The 22,484-nt window shown below is 41.4% G+C and overlaps 1 protein-coding gene and 1 non-coding gene across 3 annotated transcripts; both read right to left on the bottom strand.

The window, feature by feature from the left end:
* Positions 1 to 2,021: 2,021 nt before the first annotated feature.
* Positions 2,022 to 21,910, bottom strand: TBP (TATA-box binding protein). 2 transcript variants are annotated; one of them, XM_065400404.1, is made up of 9 exons: positions 21,848 to 21,910; positions 18,868 to 19,108; positions 16,740 to 17,065; positions 14,474 to 14,561; positions 8,057 to 8,148; positions 4,395 to 4,562; positions 3,484 to 3,578; positions 3,056 to 3,143; positions 2,802 to 2,880 (listed from the first exon to the last, which is right to left on the bottom strand). In XM_065400404.1, exons 2-8 carry the CDS (start codon positions 18,919 to 18,921, stop codon positions 3,091 to 3,093), a joined length of 876 nt encoding a protein of 291 aa, XP_065256476.1. In that variant the 5' UTR covers positions 18,922 to 19,108; positions 21,848 to 21,910; the 3' UTR covers positions 2,802 to 2,880; positions 3,056 to 3,090. The 2 variants fall into 2 exon arrangements, with proteins under 2 accessions (XP_065256475.1, XP_065256476.1); XM_065400403.1 differs by lacking the exon at positions 3,056 to 3,143 and having other exon boundaries at positions 2,022 to 2,880.
* Positions 12,355 to 12,426, bottom strand: TRNAA-UGC (transfer RNA alanine (anticodon UGC)). Its single transcript has one exon. It is a non-coding gene; the product is annotated as a tRNA-Ala (tRNA).
* Positions 21,911 to 22,484: the final 574 nt, after the last annotated feature.

Below are 22,484 nucleotides of genomic sequence, written 5' to 3'. Positions count from 1 at the left end.
AAGGCCAGCTGGGACCATGATGATCATCATCTTGTGAGTCTGGCCTCCCATAGACTATCAGATCTTTCCTATCCCGTCTTGTTTTAAAAATGGGCAGTGAAGAATCCACCACAACCCAGGGTAAATTACTCACCATTAAAAATTTACACCTCATTTCCAGGCTGAAGTTGGCTAGCTTCAAATTCTAACCATTGGACCATGTTATGCCTTTCTTAGCTAAATTCCCTTATTAAATATTTGTTGCCCAGGTAGGTACTTACAACCTGTAATCAAATCATCCCTTAACCGTCTCTTAAGTTAAACAGAAAGAGCTCCTTGGGTCAATCACTATAAGGCATGTTTTCTAATCCTTTAATAATTATCAGGGCTCTTCTCTGAACCCTCTCCAATTTGTCAACATTGTTCTTGAATTGCACCAGAATTAGACACTGTATTCCAGCAACAATCACATCAGTTCCAAATACAAAGGTAAAATAACCTCTATTCTTACTCAAGAGTCCTGTTTATGCCTCCCAGGATCACTTTAGCTCTTTTGGCCACACCATTGCATTGGGAGCTCATGCTCAGCTGATTATCCACCACCCCCCAAATCTTTCAGAGTCACTGCTTCCTAGGATAGAGTCTGCTATCCTGTAAGTATGGGCCAACAGTTCTTTAAAAGCTCTGCAGAAGTAAATTATTAATCACACAGAGGATTCAGGAAACTGCTGCTAAAGAAGTCGTAGCATCCTTGAAGCCTCTAGACCTTGCATTAGGTCAAAACATTTGTGACTTTAACCCAATGTTCTGACATTCCCTTTGTGTGAAATCCATTCAAGTTTACCCAATTGTGGCTTTGTCTGCTATTCTTAGGCCTGTAGTTCCCAAAGGATTCAGCTCAAACCACTCAAGTTCTGTCTACACTACAGCATCCACTGAAGGAGACATAGCAGTTGGGAATTACAGGTCCAAACATTAATAATGGAAAAGTCCATAGCGCCACTGAAATGCATTTTAAAATGTAGAGTTAAAATAGTGCTTGTCACTTAAAAAATTTTGTTTTGGGGTTTTGTTTACTTAATAAAGGTAGTGGTTGGTTGTCCACCATTCTCAAAATATATTTGAAAATTAAAGTTACTTAAATCTTATAAAAGATAGTAGACAAAACTTTGAGGGGGAAGGGAGGAGTGAAAGAGACATGGCCAACCTTAAGTTTAGATTTCCCACATGGTTGTTTTTGAAACAACAGTATTCTGGGAAAGACAACTGCAGCTTCACAATTTTTTCCTTTTGTCTGGACCTATATGGAAAGAGCAGTTTTCACAGTTATCTAGTTTAAAAAGTTGGCCCTCAATTAAGCTGAGCAAACATGAATTCAGCCAGGCCTCTCATTCTTGTGTCCTGTCTATTTTATCTTTAAACATTTGAAGGCACCCAGAAAGCTTGGAAGGGTTATCACCACCACAATTACACTGAGCCATCTCCGCTCTGAGGAGGCTGGGATCTTCCTAACTTCAGCCCTCAGCTTGTTGAACTCCAGCTGCAGTGCAAAGGGAAGTTTCATTATTTATATGCTGAAATTTGGGACATGAGGGCTTTGAGACTGCACTGGAACATAGAGTACTTAGAAAAATGTCACAACAAAGGCTCTATTGTGACATTACACAAGACTTTAGCAGATCAGGACTATTGAAGAGGTAAGATTTTAGGCCTGAATTTAGCAGAATATCTTTACCATCATCACTTAAAGCAAGATTTCAATTCACATTTTCAGCCAAGCATTAGCTATATATTTGGTCTGCACAAATATTGTGTCATTCAGATGAAACAGAACATGGACCTAAACTGATTAGTGACTTCATACTAAAAGTCTTTAACACTAGGCAGAAGAGAAGATACTGTAAAAGTAAAAATATTCAAGAAACCCAGTGAAATCAGAATGTTAATACTGGTGTCTAAAATACCCAACTGCTTATAACCAAACCAGATTTTGGGGGTGGGGGGTGGAATCACTATTTTGAGAAAATAGGGTAAAAAAAATCACATGGCAAATGCACTGCTTTAATACTGGCTTGTTATTAAGAAAGTTATATAAAAGAGACTCAAGTATTCAGTACATTACATATTTCTACAGCATGCACTTACCACATTAACAGCAGCAAAGGTCAAGCAGGGTTACTTTTTAAAAGTCATTAAGGGTCTTCCCATAGTTTTATAAACAGTATTTAATATACATATGTAGCTGAAAAAACATGACATTCATTTCCCAAAAAAGGGGAATATATACAGCCAGCCATTTTCATTAATAAATTTATTCTGTCCTGCTGAACACTGGAAAGAGGGAATGTCTGGCGGGGGAAAAAAAAAAAATTCTACAAATGGAGAACAAAAAACTTTTAAAAGTGTAACTTTTGAAGTAAGATTATAAAAAACATTTATGAAAAAGTTAAAACACAGCAATTGAAGTGGTTTATATATTTGGGGTGGCATGGTTGCATTTGTCTCAAACCAACTTACCAATTTGTGGGTGCCTAAAATAATTGACATTAAAATTAATCAAAAGCTAAAATATAAATAAAACTTGAAAGAGTTGCTCCAAGAACAGCTCAATAAAACAATTCACCGTAACTCAGTAGACATAATCCATAAAAATAATAGTTTCCCATGAGTATCAGGGAAGTAGGCACTAACTGGAAAACACTCCGAGTCTTGGTGTTGCAGTTTGTAACTGAAAGTCCATCTCTTGTTACTACTGTGCCATCCATACTCAATACCTGTTGAAATGTACCCCAAAAATTTCTTTGAAAGTATGTAAAAACTGTTACGTTGTCTTTCTGAATCCCTTTAAAATAGGATATATATTTTCAAATGCTTCATAAATTTCTGCTCTGACTTTAGCGCCTAGAAACAGAGAAAAATTAGAAAGTACATTTTCTGAAAGTTAACACATACTTATGTTTCACAATTAGTTATTAGTTTTGATCCAGATACTGGACACATGAGGCAGCTCCCAATCTCTCACTCTCTTCCCTGTTTGCCCTCTTTCCCTACACTATTGGGATTGCTTTAGATTTACCATTTTTGTTGGCTTGTTTTCTATTATCACGTACTTCATATGATGAATACAGTTTCACACTTCCAATAGAGTATAACTGTATTTATACCTGAGGGTTGAATATTTGTAGTTTAGAGATTTCCTGTAGGCATTTCCTTATGTAAACATGAGTTATAACTTCATATTCTATTCAGAAGAAAGGCTTTTATAACAGTGTAAAAATAAGGATAGTGTATAACCCATTTTTGCTCTCAGCATGTCCACCACGCCAACAAACTGAGTAGTAAATAATACACTTCTCTGATTTGGAAAGGTTTTAAATTCTGAAGTTTCATTTCGTGTAGTTTAGCATTCTAAAGACACTCTTAGTAAGAAAGATGTATGTTCCTGGTGTTGTAGCCTAACCCTGGACTGTTAAAAGCATCAATATTGTTGGCTTGGTTACTTACCAGTTAAAACCACCTTTCCAGAAACAAAAATAAGCAGGACAATTCTTGGCTTGATCATTCGGTAGATTAAGCCAGGAAACAACTCTGGCTCATAACTGAAAGGAAAGAGAGAGAAGGTCAAGCAAACAAACAAACTAATCTGAAATTGACGTTAGCTGATCAGATTCACTCTTCTCATGTTTAGCAACAGAAAACAGCTATCCCACCTCCACCTTTTTTGGGAAGGGTGTTTAAGAATTGGCTTTTCCTGGTATAATTTAGCACTAGTAACTGATGCCTGAAAACCAGAGGTATCCAAGAGTTAAATATACTCACAAGGAATTAGCTAGAAGAAGTGCAAGCCTAAATATTAAATGACTTAAGTTTAATTGCTTATGTCTCAGTTTCTAAACTAGTATTTTAAGTGTCCATGATTTCCCATGTTGGCTCAGATAAAATGACCCAATATCTGTTTAAACATGTTCTTTCATCTATTTTGGACAAAAACACATACAGTGAATAAAAGGTTTCAGTGTTTTGTTGTTTAAATTAGTCAGACAATTTTACATGTTGCTATTCTTACCGCCCTTTCAATACTGAATGTTACGATATACCAGTCTTTTCTGTTTCGTTCATTTGAGGTCATTTTGTGCTTGACAACTTCCCTGCAGAACTGCATGATTGCAGGCAGCTCCACCTGCCTGTGTTTCCGCGTACAATACCGCAAAACTTACTGACCAGGAAGGGGCTCCACAAAGATTTAGTGGCGAAGGCATTGTGGTGGATTAGCATCTGGCTGACAAAACCAGAGGCAAAGGAACAAGAAGAATGAAGGTGTAGGATACACCCAATCTAACCAATACAGTACACCCTTTGAAATCACTAGATCAAGTATTCAGCAATAATGAATCATATTAAGCTGTTTTATTTACCTGCTAAACTGTTGATGTGTAAGTACCAATCCCTCTAATCTGATAGGAAATTTCACATCACAGCTTCCCACCATGTTCTGAATCTTAAAATCCAAGAATTTTGCTGGAAAGCCCAATTTTTGAACAACTCTGGCATATTTCCTCGCTGCCAATCTGGACTGCTCCTCGCTGAAGGGAGAAAAGACATTCATTGTATTCCCTCATGTAAGTATCACTGAAGTGACCAGCTTTAAAAAGCAAATAAATAAATATATATATATATATATATGTGGAAAAACTGAAGGGAATGAGGAGTTGTAAAGTTGTATGTCAAAATGCTTGTATACATTGTTAGCAACTACTAACATTGCTTTCTATCTTGTTAATATCCTTTCAAAAGCCTCAAAACAATTATTTTACACTTTGGTCTTTACAGTTTATGTAATTAACAATAAAAGTATTCATTCTGTACAAATCCCTCTCAGTATGCAGCCAGAGTCCTGTTCTCCCCACCCACCCTTAGTCTACAAGGCCTGGTAAAACCAGACAATTGACTTCATTAGTCTGATTATTTTGTCCTCCTTTTTACTAGCTCTTCCTTTCTGGATGGTTGTTCTTTGCTCTTCTTTTCACAGAGTAAAGCTTCTTTCTTGGCCACTGGGTCTAGGTCTATTTTAATTACCATATATACTCATTCATAAGCCAAATTTTTTTAGTAAAAAAGGGAAGCACCAGAGAAGGGGGTCGGGCTTATGAACAGGTATAGAGAGGGAGAGGTGGGACACAGCCCCTCCCCCCAACAGAGGGAGCAAGGAGAGGCAGCGCAGCCAGAAGGGAAGAGGCGGGGCCAGAGTCTCCTGCTTCTGGCCATGCTGCTCTCCCCCCAGCCTCCGGGGCTGGCAGCCATGCCGCTCGGCCCTGCCCCCCAGAGCAGGCTGTGGCCACGCTGCCCAGCCCGCTGGAGCACACTGTGGCCTTGCCATCTGGCCCAGCCTGCTGGAACATGCTACGGCCGCGCCGGCCGATCTGGCTTGCCGGAGCAGGCTGTGGCCGCGCTGCCTAGCCTGCCGGAGCAGCTCCAGCAAGACCAGAGACATCCTTCCCAGATACGGTGGGAAGGGCTGGGATGGGGAGAGTGTGGGGGTCCTGGGCTAGGGGTGGGGTCATGTGGGGAGTAGTCACAGGGGTTACTTCCCTGACTCCCAGCTTCTCCCCCCCCAAAAAAATTTCCCCACCAGTTGCTGTCCCAGCCCATCAGGGTAAGCAGCTGGCGGGCCAGGACACTTTGTTTACTTAGGTTTACCTCCGTGCCTGCAGACGCTCGAGGTTAACAAACCATCTCGGCCCACCAGCGGCTTATCCTGATGGCCCGGGAGCCAAAGTTTGCTGACCCCTGAATTATAGGGTCGGCTTATGAACGGGTTATAAAAATTTTCCATTTTTACTTATCCATCTTGGGGGGGGGGTCAGCTTATAAACCAACCAGCTTATGATCGAGTATATACGGTATTTTTAAATCTCTGTAAAGCATCCAGAAGCAGTGATGAGCATTATATAAGCCAGTGGTACTCAGACCTCAGTGCTTGAGGAGCCAAATTAGCTATCAAGATTACCCAAAAGAGCCACAGTAGGGTGAATTCATGGTTTTATATATTAATATTTAAACAGTATGAAGGGAAATATTTAGTTTTTATATACATCTATATTATTCTCACATCAAAATGACTTATTTTATCAACTACAATTGGTTAACATAGTAAAAGCAGCCTGATTGGTGGTGAATTAAATCACACCCTGTTTTAATATCATGTGCTGCAAAGAGCCACAGGAGACACACTAAAGAGCCTCTTGTGGCTTGCGAGCCTCAGTGTGAGTATCTCGGATATAAGCAAATAAATATAAACCCTAATACAACTCTTCACCATCAAGTGCTCAGCACATTAACCCCCTGCACCTCTGCAAGGCAAATATGATAGTTTTACAAATGGGGAATCTGAGGCATACTGGTTAAGTGCCTAAAATCACAAATCAGTGATCAGTCAGTGTAGAAACCAGACAGGATGGATTGTTTTCATTCAAGATTTAAATGATTTTAAACATGATTTAAAGTCAATAGTAAAAAATGCTTCATTAAAATTAAATTTGGGTAAACAATTAAAACTAAAAAGATGCACTCGGTCATTAGTAGTAGAGTCCAAACATTTTGGTAATCCACTTGATCTCTTGAAATGAAAGGCAGACAGTTACAAAAGTTGGACAACACATATGCGCCTTATTCAAGTAGTGATTTGACTTAGTAAATTAGATTCCTTCAGTCTTTAGTTTTTACAGTAAAAATGGGTATATGTTATATTTCTAACTAGAGAAACAAGGTGGGTGAGGTTAATATCTTTTAACTGGACTTTTGTCCAATAAGAGCTCTGTGTAAGTTCGAAAGCTTGTCTCCCTTACCAACAGAAGTTGGTCCAATAACAGATATTACCTCACCCACCCTGTTTCTCTAATCTTGTACTGATGCAGCTACCACAACACTGCATATCTCTAGCTAGACATTCATCAAAACACAATCGAGGTAAACCATATCGTTAGAGCTAAACATTAAAGTCAAGTAGTTTAAAGAAAAAGCTGAAGAAAATCCCTAAACTAGGCTTTTCCTTTTAATGGAATTTTATATTCAACAATATGTGCATTGTCATTTGAAAGTTATAAAAATACTTTCAATGCTTTCTTATTCCATGAAGAACCCTAATACTCTCTCTAGGAAGTCACTTAGCTATCAGTATTACATGGTGTGTCTTAGTTATTGGCTGGTGGAAAAATATAATACCCTCACTGCTTGGATTTAATGTATCATGCGTTTTGTTAAGCCATGCAGTCATACTAATGGAAAATCAGAGGGTAGCACTGGAAACACTGTTCAGGTATCATGCTCTGCCCAGATTGCATATGGAGTGAGCATATCTTGCTTCACTACAGCAGGGTTCTCAAACTGGGGGTCGGGACCCCTCAGGGGGTTGCAAGTTTATTACATGAGGGGTCGTGAGCTGTCAGCCTCCACCCCAAACCCCACTTTGCCTCTAGCATTTATAATGGTGTTAAATATATAAAGTGTTTTTAATGTATAAGGGGGGGGGTCGCACTCAGAGGCTTGCTATGTGAAAGGGGTCACCAGTACAAAGGTTTGAGAACCACTGCTCTACAGGATCCCCTTTGGCCAGTGCAGAAGCACTGACAAGCTCCAGGAGGAGGGGTGTCTCTCTGAACATGGGAATCTGTGAGGGTCATCGTGACTGATTTGGGATGGATGAGGGAAATTACTGAGAAGTCAAACCGCTCTCCTATTCTCACTCTCCTCCACCCAGTCAGACATTTCTCAAGAGGCATTAGTGCACACCTACAATTCTGTGCCTGTAACATTCCATTTTTAAAATGAGAGCTTTATTTTAATGAGAATAGGTGAAACCACAGAAGTTTCTAAAGCCTGCACCCCATTTGGACTATGGCACATGCACCAAAAATGCTGTTCTAACTTAATCAGTTATTTGGAAAGAAGTGTCTGGGCTGCCAGCTTGCTTGTATGTCAAGATATATCCAGTGCCAGTAAACACTGTAGACTGGAATGGTCAACTGATCCTGAATTACAAGCTGATTAATGAGCAGTTACAAGTTACAGTTACACAAACCTTTTCGCCCCTGTGCACACCATTTTTCCAGAGCTGAATATAAGTGCAGTAGTACGTGGTTCTCTTATTCTCATGATGACAGCAGCAAAACGCTGAAATGCATAACTTGAAGCTGTTAGTGATATTATTGCTGGAAGAATTCTATACAAATAAATGCATTACCAAATTTTAAACAGTATTAACCAACTTTCCACTTACACAGCCTTCTTAAATTCTGAAAGCTGTCAACTTTAGATCTAAACAATTTTAAAAAATGAAAAGTAGCTTTAAATACTATGCCTGACACACACCCCCAACCCCGCAAAAATGTGGTTTTACAATCACATTTTCCTTTTTTATTAAAATGTTTATCTTAGTGTGTGAAAGACCGATACAAACAAGAGAGGAAATCTTACTATAAAAAGGGAACACAGTGTGTTGTTAAATGTACCAAGTAAATTATGTGAAAAAAGAACAGGCTCTCTGCAATCTTTCAGTTATACTAACATTGCTTGTAACAGCCAATAATTTCCAGACAGACGTTTGATTTTGTCCTTTAAGCCTCAACACCCTTGCAAGGTACACAACTCTTACATCTTTATTTTACTGATGAGAAACTAAAACAGGGAAACTGAAGGATTGTCCAACTTCAGAATGTTGGTTATGTTATGGGTAGAAACCAATTCTTGTCAATGGAAGTCAGCTGAATTACTGCAAACATACACCAGTAGCATCATTAGTCATAGTTCTGGGCTCTAATCTCCATGTGTAGGAATTTAGGCCCACATTTGAGTGAACTATGGTTTTAAATTGTGTTTGGATATTGGCATGAGCAATAGGCCTAAAGCATGTGACCAGAAAGAATGAACTCATCAGAAGGATTGTTTGCGTTAAACTTGTATTGACCCTTTGCAAATTACCAGCATTATTTTATTTAACATTTGGGAAATAAAGAAAACATGGTTAACTGGGCACCAGGTGCAGTAAATAATTGGTTAGAAATGCTTAGTCCAGTAGTTGGGAAAAATATGGGAAAAGTGAGATAAGGGAAATAACCCTGAATAAAGCAGAGTGAAGCCCTCAACTGCTTCAGCTGACTTCAGCTAAGGCCTAATAACCAGCAATTCTGTCACTTGTTGGTTATAATGTATAAAAAAAAGCAAGGCTTTCTAGATGTTTTGTCAGAGCTTTTCCTTAACCCTCTGGAACCATGCCATGAAGGGAAGGGACTCCCAGGTGTGATCGATTGTGAGTATATTAGACAACACTTAACTGTATTGTGGTAGGATACAGAATATGGGTGTGTAGCTATGCTTATGTTTGTATTTTGGTTGTAACCAGCACCATTTGGCCTTTGGATTTAATAAAGGAATGCTTGTGTGGAAACTGACTTGTGGTAAACCTTAATAAAATTATTAGGAAAATTATTTCCAACACCACTGCTTAATTATTATTTATGCAGAGTATTACCACAACACTAATTTAACCATAAATTCCTTTATTAAATCCAAAGGCCAAATGGTATTTATACAATTACTCTAAACATGCCTAAAATGCCTAAATATTAAGCAATTTACTACATTCAAGCAGTAACAAAACATTTGATCAAGGTACTTACTAATGGACTAAACCCAGGGGTGCTTAGATCCATATTGGTCACCTCCAACTTGATCAGGCAGGTATTAACATATGAACCCCTTTAAGAGTTTACTTTTTTATACCCTTTAACAAACAAGTGATGTCACTGCCAAGATCAGAACTTAGCTAAGGCCAAATGAAGCAGTTTCTTATATAGCCAATTATTTACTGCACCTGGTACCCAATTAACTGTGTTTTAGTTCTATTACTTCAACCCAAACCGTAAATAAGATAACACCCTTATTTTGAAGGGTCACAACATAACTCTTCTTTCTCCTGAGCTCATTCTTTTTGGTCACATACCTTGGGCCTACTGCTCATGCTAATATCCCAACTCAATTTAAAACCATCATTTGCCCAATCTAATGTGGAGCTATTATCCTACAACCACACTATACTTCCTTGTAAATGCAGATGAATGGCTTGAAAGCTAGAGATACTATAAATTCCCTAAAAGGTTTTTAGATTAGATTAAACAATAAAGGTTGATAAAGATTGTTTTGATGATAGTTCAGAGTGTAACAAATCCCTCTTTTTTCTCCCAGCTAGGGAATCTGATGATTCGTCTTGATTACCGAGTTCACAAACTTTACATAGTTTACCTACCTTAAAAACCACAAGCATCATGCTGTTGCCCAAAACTACTCTTGCTGAAGTCACATCCCACTCATGTGGTTGTGTAACTAATGTTTTTGCCTTTATGGAAATAAACTATAGTACAACTATGGCTACCATCTCAAATTTACATAAATGTGTGCTTTTATTGTTCTATGACTAGAGTTTAAACTAGCACTTTCCTTGTCCAGGGCCTTAAAAAAAAAAAAAAAAAAATCCGCACACACCCTACCAAGTAGGAACTTTTCCCCAAGGCAAGAGACATCAATTCTGCAACATTTAAGCTTTCATATGAATTTTTTTTTTTTTTTTTTTTTTTTTTTTTAAAGTGGTTGCAAAGAACCTTCCTAACAAGAAATGAGTACGAAAGATGAAGAATGATATTTTCCTGATTCAGTTAAAGGACAGCTCCAGGTCCTCTACTTGCTGTTCAGAGCTTCCCAAGCTGTAGAAAAGAGAAAGTAAACTATAGCCACCAATTTTTACTGCGGATATTCAGAATCTTGTGGACAAGAGCAAAATGGACAAAAAAAATAATAATAATAATCAGGATACTGTCACAGTTTTGCTGCTTCATCAGAAACCTCTGAACATCAGCTCAGCAGGACACTGGAACTACTAAGTAAGAAGGCCCAAAAATGGAGATTGGAGGGAAGGTGAAGTAACTGAGACCGTCCCACTCCATGCTGAGGGAGGGGCAGACCCCTGCACATCCGTAAGTCCCTGGGGTGGCAGTGAAGCACAGAAAAAGCATTGCTTCTTCTCCAGCAGATAGATGGAACAGAGGGATTAAAGTACAGACATGTATTCTCCGCGGAATGATATGGAAGATGGAACTCCCGATCATTGTCCAGGAATAGCAACCCCCGCTTTCCAGCAGCTTGGAATGTGGAGGGAGAGAGTTTCCACCACACCATTATAGAAACCTTCTTACCCAAGTGTGTATATAACTTGAGTAACCTGGTCTTTTACGGTTACTCTTGTCCCATCAGCCTCCCTCCCTCTTGCGGTTTGTTAAAATCACTCACGTGTACCAGCTTTAATTAAGACTGTATATCCTTCAGATATGTATACATTAGGCAAGAAGGAGTGTACATACACACACCAACTCCCTAGTGTAAACAGGGAAATTTGTATTTTAACCTGAGTTATTTGGTAGAGGGTAAACTATAGGAAAGTGCCTATGATTGACCCCTACCAGCTAACATGTTAGAATACTAATTGCCCTGTTAACACATGTTAAAAGAGCTAACCGAATGTTAGGAACCATTAGGAAAGATAGCTAATAAGACAAAAAATATCATCATGCCTCTCTCTCTCTATATATATACACACACACACACACACACACACACACAGCGTGCAGTTTTGGTTGCCCCATCTCAAAAAAGATACTAAAATTGGAAACGGTACAGAGAAGGGAAGAAAAATTATTAGGGACAACTTCCATATGAGGAGAGATTAAAAGGACTGGGACTGTTCAGTTTAGAGAGGGGTCTATAAAATCATGAATGGCATGAAGACAGTGAATAAGGAAGTGTTATTTACCCCTTCACATAACATAAGAACAAGGGGTCACTCAAAGAAATGAATGGGCATCATGTTTAAAACTAACATCAGGCAGTACTTCACACAACACACAGTCAAGCTATGGAACTTCTTGCTAGCAGATGTTGTGAAGGCCAAAACTATAACTGGGTTCACAGAAGAACTAGACAAGTTCATGGAGGATAGCTCCATCAATAGTCAAGATGGTCAGGGACGCAATCCCATGCTCTGGATGTCCCTAAGCCTCTGACTGCCAGAAGCTGAGACTGGATGACAGGGAATGGATCACCTGATAATTGCCCTGTTCTGTTCATTCCCTCCAAAGCATAGAATGTCAGGGTTGGAAGGGACCTCAGGAGGTCATCTAATCCAACCCCCTGCTCAAAGCAGGGCCAATACCCAGACAGATTTTTGCCCCAGATCCTTAAATGGCCCCCTCAAGGATTGAACTCGCAACCCTGGGTTTAGCAGGCCAATGCTCAAACCACTGAACTATCCGTCCCCCACAAAAGAGAATTTGGAGATGCTGGGAATTGAACCCAGGGCCTCATACATGCAAAGCATGCGCTCTACCACTGAGCTACATCCCCAGATGGGTTGTGTATGCATCTGGCACTGGCCACTGTTGGAAGACAAAATACTGGGCTAGATGGACCAATGGTCTGACCTAGTATGGCCATTCTTGTGTATTAGCTAATACACATTTTTAGACACACTCCCTACCTCACACTAGTGAAGACAAGGCCTTCAGAGCAGGGACCCTGTTGCAACAGATACAGCAATTTCCTGAAACATCCTTGATTGACCTTATTGTATTAAGTTTATTCATTACTGTGGGCTGGGATTGTATGTAACCTCTCTGGGGGAAAGACGTGACAGATGTGAGACCAGGGAGTTCAAAACACTATTGAAAATACGCCAGACAAGTATGGACATTTGGGACAATAAGCGTTAAATGGATTTCATAGGGAATCCCGACGGAGAGGTTAATGCAAATTCCCCAGTGCCAGTTATGCAAAAACCCAGCCTTCTGAAGCTATGCCATGAGGAATGGGTCCATTGTCTGCTGATCACTTGTTGCAAAAGGCCAGTATCAAAGGCCTGATCTGTATAAGGAACAGCTGGTCTGCCCAGTCTGCTTTCTGGCTCAGGATCTAAGACAGATGAACTTGTAACTATGGGGAAAACCCAGTTGTGGGTTTTGAAGGACTAAAACATACTAGAGCCCTAGGTTAGGCAGTGACCTCTGGTAAGCTTTTTAGCATGTATTTTAGTTCTTTTATTGTTATGTTTTCTCTGTAAATGCTTTTTCCTTAAGAATAAATGTACTAGCATAGTAGGAGCTGTGTGGCAAATTATAACTGCAGGCAATACATTGGTCATACCCATCAAAGAGACAGCAAAAAGGCCAGTGCTTGCGTGTAGGCAGTCTGGCTTGCTGGGATATCAGTGTAAATCAGGGAGCTGTGCAGCCTTAAAAACCCTGGTCAGAATGCAGTGAGATGTCGGTCTCTGCCCAGGAGGCCTATGGCTGGGCACTGGAAACCTGTAAATCAGTGCCCTTGGCGGACCATGGGGGGGGGGGGTTTAGAGAATACAGGTGCAGTTGCCCTGAAACTGACACACCTGTCTTCTTATGGGTTCGCATAGCACCTAGCACCATGGAGCCCTGATTTGGTCCTTTGACTGCTACTATAATGCAAATCTCAGTTGAATATCATGGAACCAAAAAGAGAAGTGAAGCTTGGGAGGGACTGGTTGCCAGCCATGTTAACAACTGTGCTCAAACATTGTCAATTCATAGTGTAGAGCAGGGGTTCTCAAACTTCATTGCACCGCGACCCCCTTATGACAACAAAAATTATTACATGACCCCAGGAGGAGGGACTGAAGCCCGAGACCCACCGCTCGGGGGGGGGGGGGGAAAGAAAGCCCAAGCGCTTCAGCCCCAGGCAGGGGGCCTGTAAGCTGAGCCCTACCACCCAGATCTGAAACCCTCAGGCTTTCGCTTCAACCCTGGGCGGTGGGGCTCGGGCTTCAGCTTCCGTCCCGGGTAGTGGCCCCAAAACCCACAATTTGAGAACGGCTGGTGTAGATGCTCTAAAAAGCCATGGCTCTTGGCTTTGAACTACACTGACCCACAATGGAAACAAATACATTTGACTCTACAATTACACTTGAGGATGGAGATGGTAAAGAAGTAGGGGGTGGAGACATAGGACCCCTGAGAGCAGGAAGCACATGGTTCCCTGTTTAAACTACTATAGACAGGTCTACACAAGAAGCTTTTGCCAATCTAGCAATGTTGGTTAGGGGTGTGAATTTTTTTGGGGGGGGGGGGGGAGAGGGAGGGAGCAATGTTTCTATACCAGCAAAAGCCCCAGTGTAGTCACAGATATACCAGTATAAAAACGCTTTTTCCAGTACAACTTATTTCACTTCCTGAACCAATATAAGCTGTACTGGCAAGCGCTTTTTATAACGTCTTTTTTTCCTCATATAAACATCAACAATAGGTGGGTTTTGCCAGTATAGCTCTACGAGCAAAGTTTTTAAGTGTAGACTACACTTAAACTCGTTTCATTGATAGCTAGTGAAAAGTCTGTCCCCCATTCAAATCTAATACATCTCTCTTACCTTGGGATTGTATTCAGCATTTCGGGCTCGAAGCGCAATGGTTTTTAGGTCAAGTTTGCAACCAAGATTCACAGTGGACACAATATTCCTGAAGACAAGTTAGAGAGATTAGTTGGTAAGGCTAGATTTAGTGAAGGATTCCTGGGATCTCTCTTTTTTTAAACTGTACATGACTTGATACTGAGATTTTGCTGTTCAAGCATGTTTGATTGGGTCAGATACATCTATGGTTTAACGCTATTGACTGTGATGGATTTACACCAAGGATTATTTTAGCACAGGGGTGGTAGCAACGATCAAACTGAAGTATATTAAAGTTCTCTCCATTTTCCCCAGGTATCACAAGGTTCTCTTCTTTCTCAACAGTTAAAAACAAAGGATTTTTGTTAAATTTAGAGAGCCAAGTTGAATTTATATCACAGCATATTATAATGTCATCTGCACTCAAAAATAAGGTTGTTGTTAGCCAATCCGGCTCGTTTCCCCCTGGAGCTTGTTCAATTACCCCAAGGAGGCACGGAGACAAGGATACGGGCACCAAGTCTTTATTTTCGATCAGCTGACGGGTGCTCTATCGTGGCCAGTGCCAGAGGAAAGAGACACACCTTACTGGCTCAGAGTACTCTCTTATATACTAGTGTACAAACATGTTTACGTGCAACGGTATACATTTCTTAAATTCCTCTTTGGAGATGCTAGGGGTCTGTTTAACATCTTTCCCCTAGGTATTTTTGTGTACGTGTATCTAAGAGAGATTACATACATGCAGGGATCAACTGGGATAATAAACAGAGGGTATGGATTAACTGGGGTGATAAGCAGAGGAATGCCCTGAGCGGATAGCTGTCTTTAACTATTGCTCTAACATTGTTTTGAGTACAAAATGCCCACTGGCACTTTTTCTATAAGTTGCCATTAAATAAAGACTTTAATTAGTGTTTTCCCTTTATTGCAAAGTACAGTGAAAAAGATTTTCAGACCCAATACCTTGAACTAATTCTATATTTTTCTTCCCTGAACATAAACTCATACTCAGTAGTCAACTAGAAAATAAGACAAGATATTAGGGACAATTCCATCTATAGTTGACTAACAGGGTTTTTTCCTCTTTTAATTCCCTTTCCACTTTAGATTTATATTTTCAATTTTAATAAGCCTCTCATTAATAAACTAGTATAACCAGGAAACAGAGGTTATTTTAAAAACAGTCACAATATGCAAGCATTCAGTAGGTTACAGCTGAGAATATATTTAACGGTTATATGTATTTTGACATATTAGATTGTCAATTCAGATTACATTTCACTCCAGGTTTCTTGGACTTTTGAAACTGCATATAGCCAAAAACAGTTACAGTATTATAAAGCTACCACATGAAGACATAGAGTAATAGAATATCAGGGTTGGAAGGGACCTCAGGAGGTCATCTAGTCCAACCCCCTGCTCAAAGCAGGACCAACCCCAACTAAATCATCCCAGCCAGGGCTTTGTCAAGCCTGACCTTAAAAACCTCTAAGGAAGAAGATTCCACCACCTCCCTAGGTAACCCATTCCAGTGCTTCACCACCCTCTTAGTGAAAAAGATTTTCCTAATATCCAACCTAAACCTCCCGCACTGGAATTTGAGACCATTACTCCTTGTTCTGTCATCTGGTACCACTGAGAACAGCCTAGCTCCATCGTCTTTGGAACCCCCCTTCAGGTAGTTGAAAGCAGCTATCAAATCCCCCCTCATTCTTCTCTTCTGCAGACTAAACAATCCTAGTTCCCTCAGCCTCTCCTCATAAGTCATGTGCTCCAGCCCCTTAATCATTTTTGTTGCCCTCTGCTGGACTCTTTCCAATTTTTCCACATCCTTCTTGTAGTGTGGGGCCCAAAACTGGACACAGCACTCCAGATGAGGCCTCACCAATGTCGAATAGAGGGGAATGATCACATCCCTCGATCTGCTGGCAATGCCCCTACTTATACAGCCCAAAATGCCGTTAGCCTTCTTGGCAACAAGGGCACACTGTTGACTCATATCCAGTTTCTTGTCCACTGTAACCCCTAGGTCCTTTTCTGCAGATGACATAGAATGACGTTAAGCAGCCCAATCCAGTGCATATTAGATATATGGCTAACAAAGATCAGCAAGAAGTCCCACTTCTACTACTGAACCACCACGCTAACAGAAGTTTTAAATCATATAAGTCACTAAATCTTTAAAGGCTCATTGTCTCTCCCTCCCATACTGTATAATAAAAAATATACCAAGTACACTCACTGCAGCTGTGGCACAATCCCGGAGCTCTCAGATGCAGGTGTTGCAGGCGTTATTGGGGTCATAGGAGTCATTGGAGAGGGATAGAGTGGCGTGGTTCCTGGTAAAGGAGCTGTAGTAAGAGTCTGTGAATGGAAGAGCTGTGGCGTTTGACTGGATGTTCCCTGTGTTGCTTGCTGTGATGTGGACTGTTGTGCTGCTTGCTGCTGCTGCCTCTGCTGTTCCTCCAGAATAGATAGACTGTTGCTGCTTTGGACAGGCTGTGGTGTCAGTCCAGTGCCATAGGGCATCATTGGGCTAAAAATTGGAATTCCAGGAGTCATGGCACCCTAAAGAAGAGAGTATAAAGAATAAAGTTTGAGTTCAGTCGAGTCCATTTACTTTTATGAGAAAAATCAAACATTTGTTGCATGAGGTTAAGAACAAGAATGGTGGTTTGTACATTTCCAGCCTGAGTGGGGATTTGTTAGAAATTAATACTCTTAGGACATGTCTACGCTGCAAAATTATGTCAACCTAACATATGTTGGCATACCACTGCCGCAATAATTAAATCACTTTTGCTTGTCCACACTACACTCCTTGTGTCAGCAGTGAGCATCCTCACCAGGAGCACTTGTACTGATTGTACAGTCAGTGTGGGGCATGATGGGACAGCTTCTGAAAGGCAGTAACAGTCGATGTAAGCAACACTGTGTCGACCTAGCTACATCAACATTGATTCTATGCCTCTCATGAGGTGCAGTTAAGTCAGCCTAGCAGGGCAGTCACGTCAGCGGGAGCGAAATTTTACCGTAGATGCTTACAGTTAGGTCGACATAAGCTGCCTTGCGTCCACCTAATTCTGTAGTGTAGGCCAGGCCTTAGAAGCTCATTTTGCTGCACAGTACTTAGAACTATTTTTATCTCCATTAAATTGTCCAGTCCAGTACTCCTCTCCACTAGCTAGTGAAGGATTATTCTCTTCAGTATATACTCCAGAGCTTTGTTTTCCTGAAGAATATGCTAACGTCTAATAGCTCTCACTTAAAAAAAGGAAACAAACCCAGTGAATTTGGCGCTTGTGGAAAATGCCTACTTAAAAGCCCTGGAGACTGAAGTTGTCCTTTTATAAAAAGAAGAGATACAGCACTAGCAGTGGCAGCTTCCTCATAGCACCTTGCAGGTATGCTTCAAAATGTGACCTGGAGAGAACCTCCAGAAATTAAAAGGGAGTTCAGGCTCATGTCAAGTTAATGCTCAGTTGTCTGAGCAAAGAAACTAATTGGGGTGCCAACTGCAGTGATATTTGGGGGTGATGGGCACTCCAGGCTCAATTATTTCAAATTTTGCCACTAAAATGGACTTAACATTTGTTTTACTTAAATCTAAACAAGGATAAAGAATGAGAATTCCATATATTTATATATTTCTGAAATCTCCATTCATGTAAACCTTAAGTTTACAAAAATATATTTATCTATTTAATTTGCTTACACTGTGTATCTGAATAATCAGTTTCACCCTTTCCACTACATAACATGTTTACATTAAAGTCAATGGAATTACATCAAAGAATGAATGTTTCTCCCATACTGAAGAGATCCTTATAAACATTAACAGGGCAGTAGAAAAACCCTGAAGAAATTTCTCATGTGTGCACACATGAAAGCGGGCTTCACCACAAAGTGGACTTTTTTTTTTAAATTAGTTAATTGTCAACTGGATTTTTTTTTAGTGTCCTATTAATATTCTTCTGTTTTAGATAAGCAATTCACACAAGAAAATTTGGTATTTGTAGAATAATTGTACTTCAACATCTGGAAAATGAGAATACTGTTAAAAACCCAATTGCAATGAAATTGTAGTTTAATTTAAAACAAAAAAATATAATTTACATGTTTGAAGGTGAAATGGAGGACAATACTCCAGAGATTACAACTACTTTTTATCCTAGTACCTGTTAACATATAACGTAGTTCCAAAAGCAACAAATATTAGACCCTTCTCTAGCAAATAAGCACATTCATATTGCTAGATTCTAAACAATCTTTCATATCCATAAGCATCCATATTGTTACTCAAGACACTAAAATCTCTTTTACAAAGAAATTCATCTCACGAGTAAATTTGAAATAATTTGTTTTTTTACCTGAGGGGATGCTAACCCCTGGGCGTAGGGTGGTAAGCTGTTGTTCTGATCCATGATTCCAATTACTTCTTTGGTCGGGATAGAAATAATTCCACCAATTCAATAAAAGTAATTCCACACCCTCATGGGTTTTTTCCCCCTAAAGCATTCCAGCAACTAGTTTCTCAGCCACTCTTGAAGATTTATGAAAACATCAGCTCCAGAAAAGTCTGTGGAGTAAGTCTAAAATACAGTCCAAAACCTGAAAGGGAAAAAGTAGTCTGTTGATAACCATATGTTTAAAACAACTCGTATGATTACATCCAGCTGCCATGTAACATAGCAGTCCTTAAATATATTTCTTTGTGCACATTATACTGCCTTTGAAACTTCACTCCCACCAAGAACTTATGTATGTGTGTGACTTTACTCACATGAACAGACCCATTGGATTCAGTGGGACTACACACATGCCTAAGGGCTGGTCTACACTAGAAAGTTAGGTTGACCTAGCTACATTGCTCAGGGGTCTGAAAAATTCACACCCAAGACACAGTTCCCCTTTTCTACACCTATCCCTGATGTAGAAAGCAGTAGGTCGCCGGGGGAATTCTTCCATCAACCTACCTACTGCCTCTCGGAGAGATGGATTTACTAGTGATGGAAAAACCCCTTCCATTGCTGTAGTTGGTGTCTATACTACAGCAGTGCAGCTACGCCACTGTAGCATTTCTAATGTAGACATGCCCTAAGTGTTCACAGGGCTGAGCCTTTAGTTATAATGATTCCAAACTTTGCCACCAAAACACACTTAATATGTTTTACTTAAGCCTTAAACATAATGTAGTAGAAATCTGTTTGTAGATTCATTCATATAATATTAAAAATGTGTCTTAATATTCCACTAAAAGATTACATCTTAGCATTAAAATTAATATGAGATACTCAAATATTGCACAAATTTTACCAAGATACTAAATAAAGTGAATTTGATATTTATAGCTCATCATATATCGAGTAGTGCTTTCAAAACACAGCAGACCCAAATCTACTCTCAACTGCACCAGTTCAACTCAACTGATTTCAGTCAGAGTGCCCTAGTACAACCGAGGGTAGAGTTTGGTCTGATTTTTTTGAAATGGCACCAATGTTTTTAAAATTATTTTGTTACTCTACAGTAACTTCACTAGCTTGATACCAAGATTTCTAGTCCTTGTGCTTGTACATTCATTTGTAGTTGTGGGATTGTTCTTGAAGCCTGAGCTGCTAGAAATGATTTAACAGCAAAACATTATTAAAATCAGAAAGAAGAGAGTCTCCTTTGCCAACTCCAGACAAAAAAAAATGAAGCACGGAGACATTTCACCAAAGAATTACATGCACCTCACAGAGAAGAAAAAAAGTTAGAAAAAAATTGGGGTTTTCCAATTGACATATATGCATATCTTTTTAATGCACACAGCAATCTTCTGATTTTCCCAAATTACAGTGCTGCACTAACAACAAGGCAGTTAGAAGCTTAAAATAGGATAGCCCCTATCAAACACTTCTAGTAACTTTCAGCTTCCTAAAACAATTACCTGTTGGGCTGAAATCTCAGACTCATTTCTAGCCCTGAGGTAAGTGTTTCGAAAGTTTGAAGAAAGCCTGTTCAGCTGCTTTTTGTTTTTTAAACCAGGGATTCCTTGACCCACAGTGTGTTTCCCCCCCTGCCCCGGGCAGGGTCCCGCAGCTAGTAAAAAGACTAGACCAATGTGTTGCAACACAGTGTAAATATGACCTGTTTTGAGTTTAGCTACATTTGTGCGAGGAACAAATTCCACAGGCAAGGGGACTTCTGAGGATACCCTGCCTTCAGCGCCACTGAGCTTCCCCCCTTAGTACTACTATGCATGAACACAAAATAATGCATACGAAGTTATAGCAAGAGGAGCAGTTTAAACATGAATGGAACTTGTGTACTTGCGGAGAGCCTGAACCAATACTTCTGATAGAAGAATATCCCACTAACTTCAACGGGAGGTTTGGCTCTGTAATAATACTTAGCAATTGCATACCATTTTTCATCTTCAAAGCACTTAACAATAAGCTTCATAATAACCTAATAATATACAGAATTATGTTACCCCAACCTTGCAAAACTAATGAAACCTGATTTGCCCTCCCTTTTGCTATAAGGGCAATCATGAACACCCCAGGATATATTATTTGGATAACAAATAACTAACTTCCTCAGGCTGCTGGGTGAGGCTGATTTTCCAATACTGCATTGTTCCCATTTTGCAGATGGGGAAAGAGACAAGGCAGTTTAGTGACTCGCCCAAGGGAGTCTGTGGCACGGGCCAAATCAGAATTACTGTTGCCAACATACTACAGTGATTGGTTTATCGGGACGACATTGAACTCATCAGTGCCCCCCCTCCTGTCTCCATCCCTCCTAGCCAAGCCAAAAGGCTCAGGAAGGCCAGAGCACCCGGGAAGGGCCGGATAACAGACGTACAGAAAGAAGCGCAGCTTCTCTTTTCTGCATACGACGGGTTTTACAAGGCGGCGCTTCTCCGACAAGCCTGTGCGAGGAAAGCCCCAGAAAGGCCGCGCTCAGCTCGGGGCTGGGAACCCACTTCTTACTGTCTGGCCTCGGCCTCGGAGACCTCGGCCTCCGCGCGGCACGGCCGGGCTCGCTCCCGGGCGGCGGGAAGGGGCCGCGCCTGGGCCCGGGCCGCCCCGCACGAAGCGTGGCCGGTGCAGCCCGGCGGGAGAAGCGGGCGCTGCCCGGGCCCGGGCCGGAGGCGGGAGGAAGCCGGGGCAATGGGGACAGGCTCGGGACGGGGGAGCCTGGCTGGGAACGGGGCCCTCGCGCCAGGCGGCAGCTGCGGGACCCTGCCCGGGGCAGGGGGGGAAACACACCCGCCTCCCGCAGCGCTGCCCAGGCTCCGCCAGACACGTGCCCCGCCGCTGCCTCGGGCCCCGCTGGCTCTGCCCGGGGTGGGGGGTTCGGTACCTGCCGCTCCAGCTCCCTCCAGCCGCTGCACAGACCCGGCGGCGGCGCCGACCCCACCTGCTGCAGCCCGCCCCTGCTCCGGCGCGCGCATAATGCGTCACTTCCGCCAGTAGTTCCCCTTGCGCTTGTCCACGGTGGCCATCTTGAGTGAGGGCGAAGCTGGTGGGAGGGCGGATAAACCAAGAAGCCCGGGGAGCGGCCCCGATCCCGCCTCGTGGGGGCTGCTGCACTGGGCGTTGTTTATTGCCACCGAACCCAGCGCGAAAACCTTCCGCTGCAAACAGCCCCGGGACACAGCCCCACCCCCAGCGATTGCAGCCCCCGCCGTGTCTGTATTTGGCGCATTGCATCACCAACTGCCACTGCCCCGCAGACAGAGCCAGGGGTTTGTACCTCAGAGGCAGCAACTCTGCCCACACCTGGGGCAAAGCGGGATGATCCTTAGCCCATGAAACCGGACAGCTGGCAGCGTGTCCTGAGAACCCTACAGATCCCCTGGGACAGCCACAATCCTGGGAAAACCTGGACAGGTGGCAATCTTATGGGGGGGGAGCCAAAATAATGCGACAATCTGGACTTCTGTAGATTTGGTACCTGACTGGAGTAGAAGTAGGGTGACCAGACGTCCCGATAAAAT

This window comes from Emys orbicularis, chromosome 3 (assembly GCF_028017835.1).
Source record: "Emys orbicularis isolate rEmyOrb1 chromosome 3, rEmyOrb1.hap1, whole genome shotgun sequence".
In the NCBI taxonomy this organism is placed as follows: Eukaryota; Metazoa; Chordata; order Testudines; family Emydidae; genus Emys; species Emys orbicularis.
The sequence above is the reverse complement of the archived record's forward strand: the minus strand, read 5'-3'. Positions and strand labels throughout refer to the sequence as shown.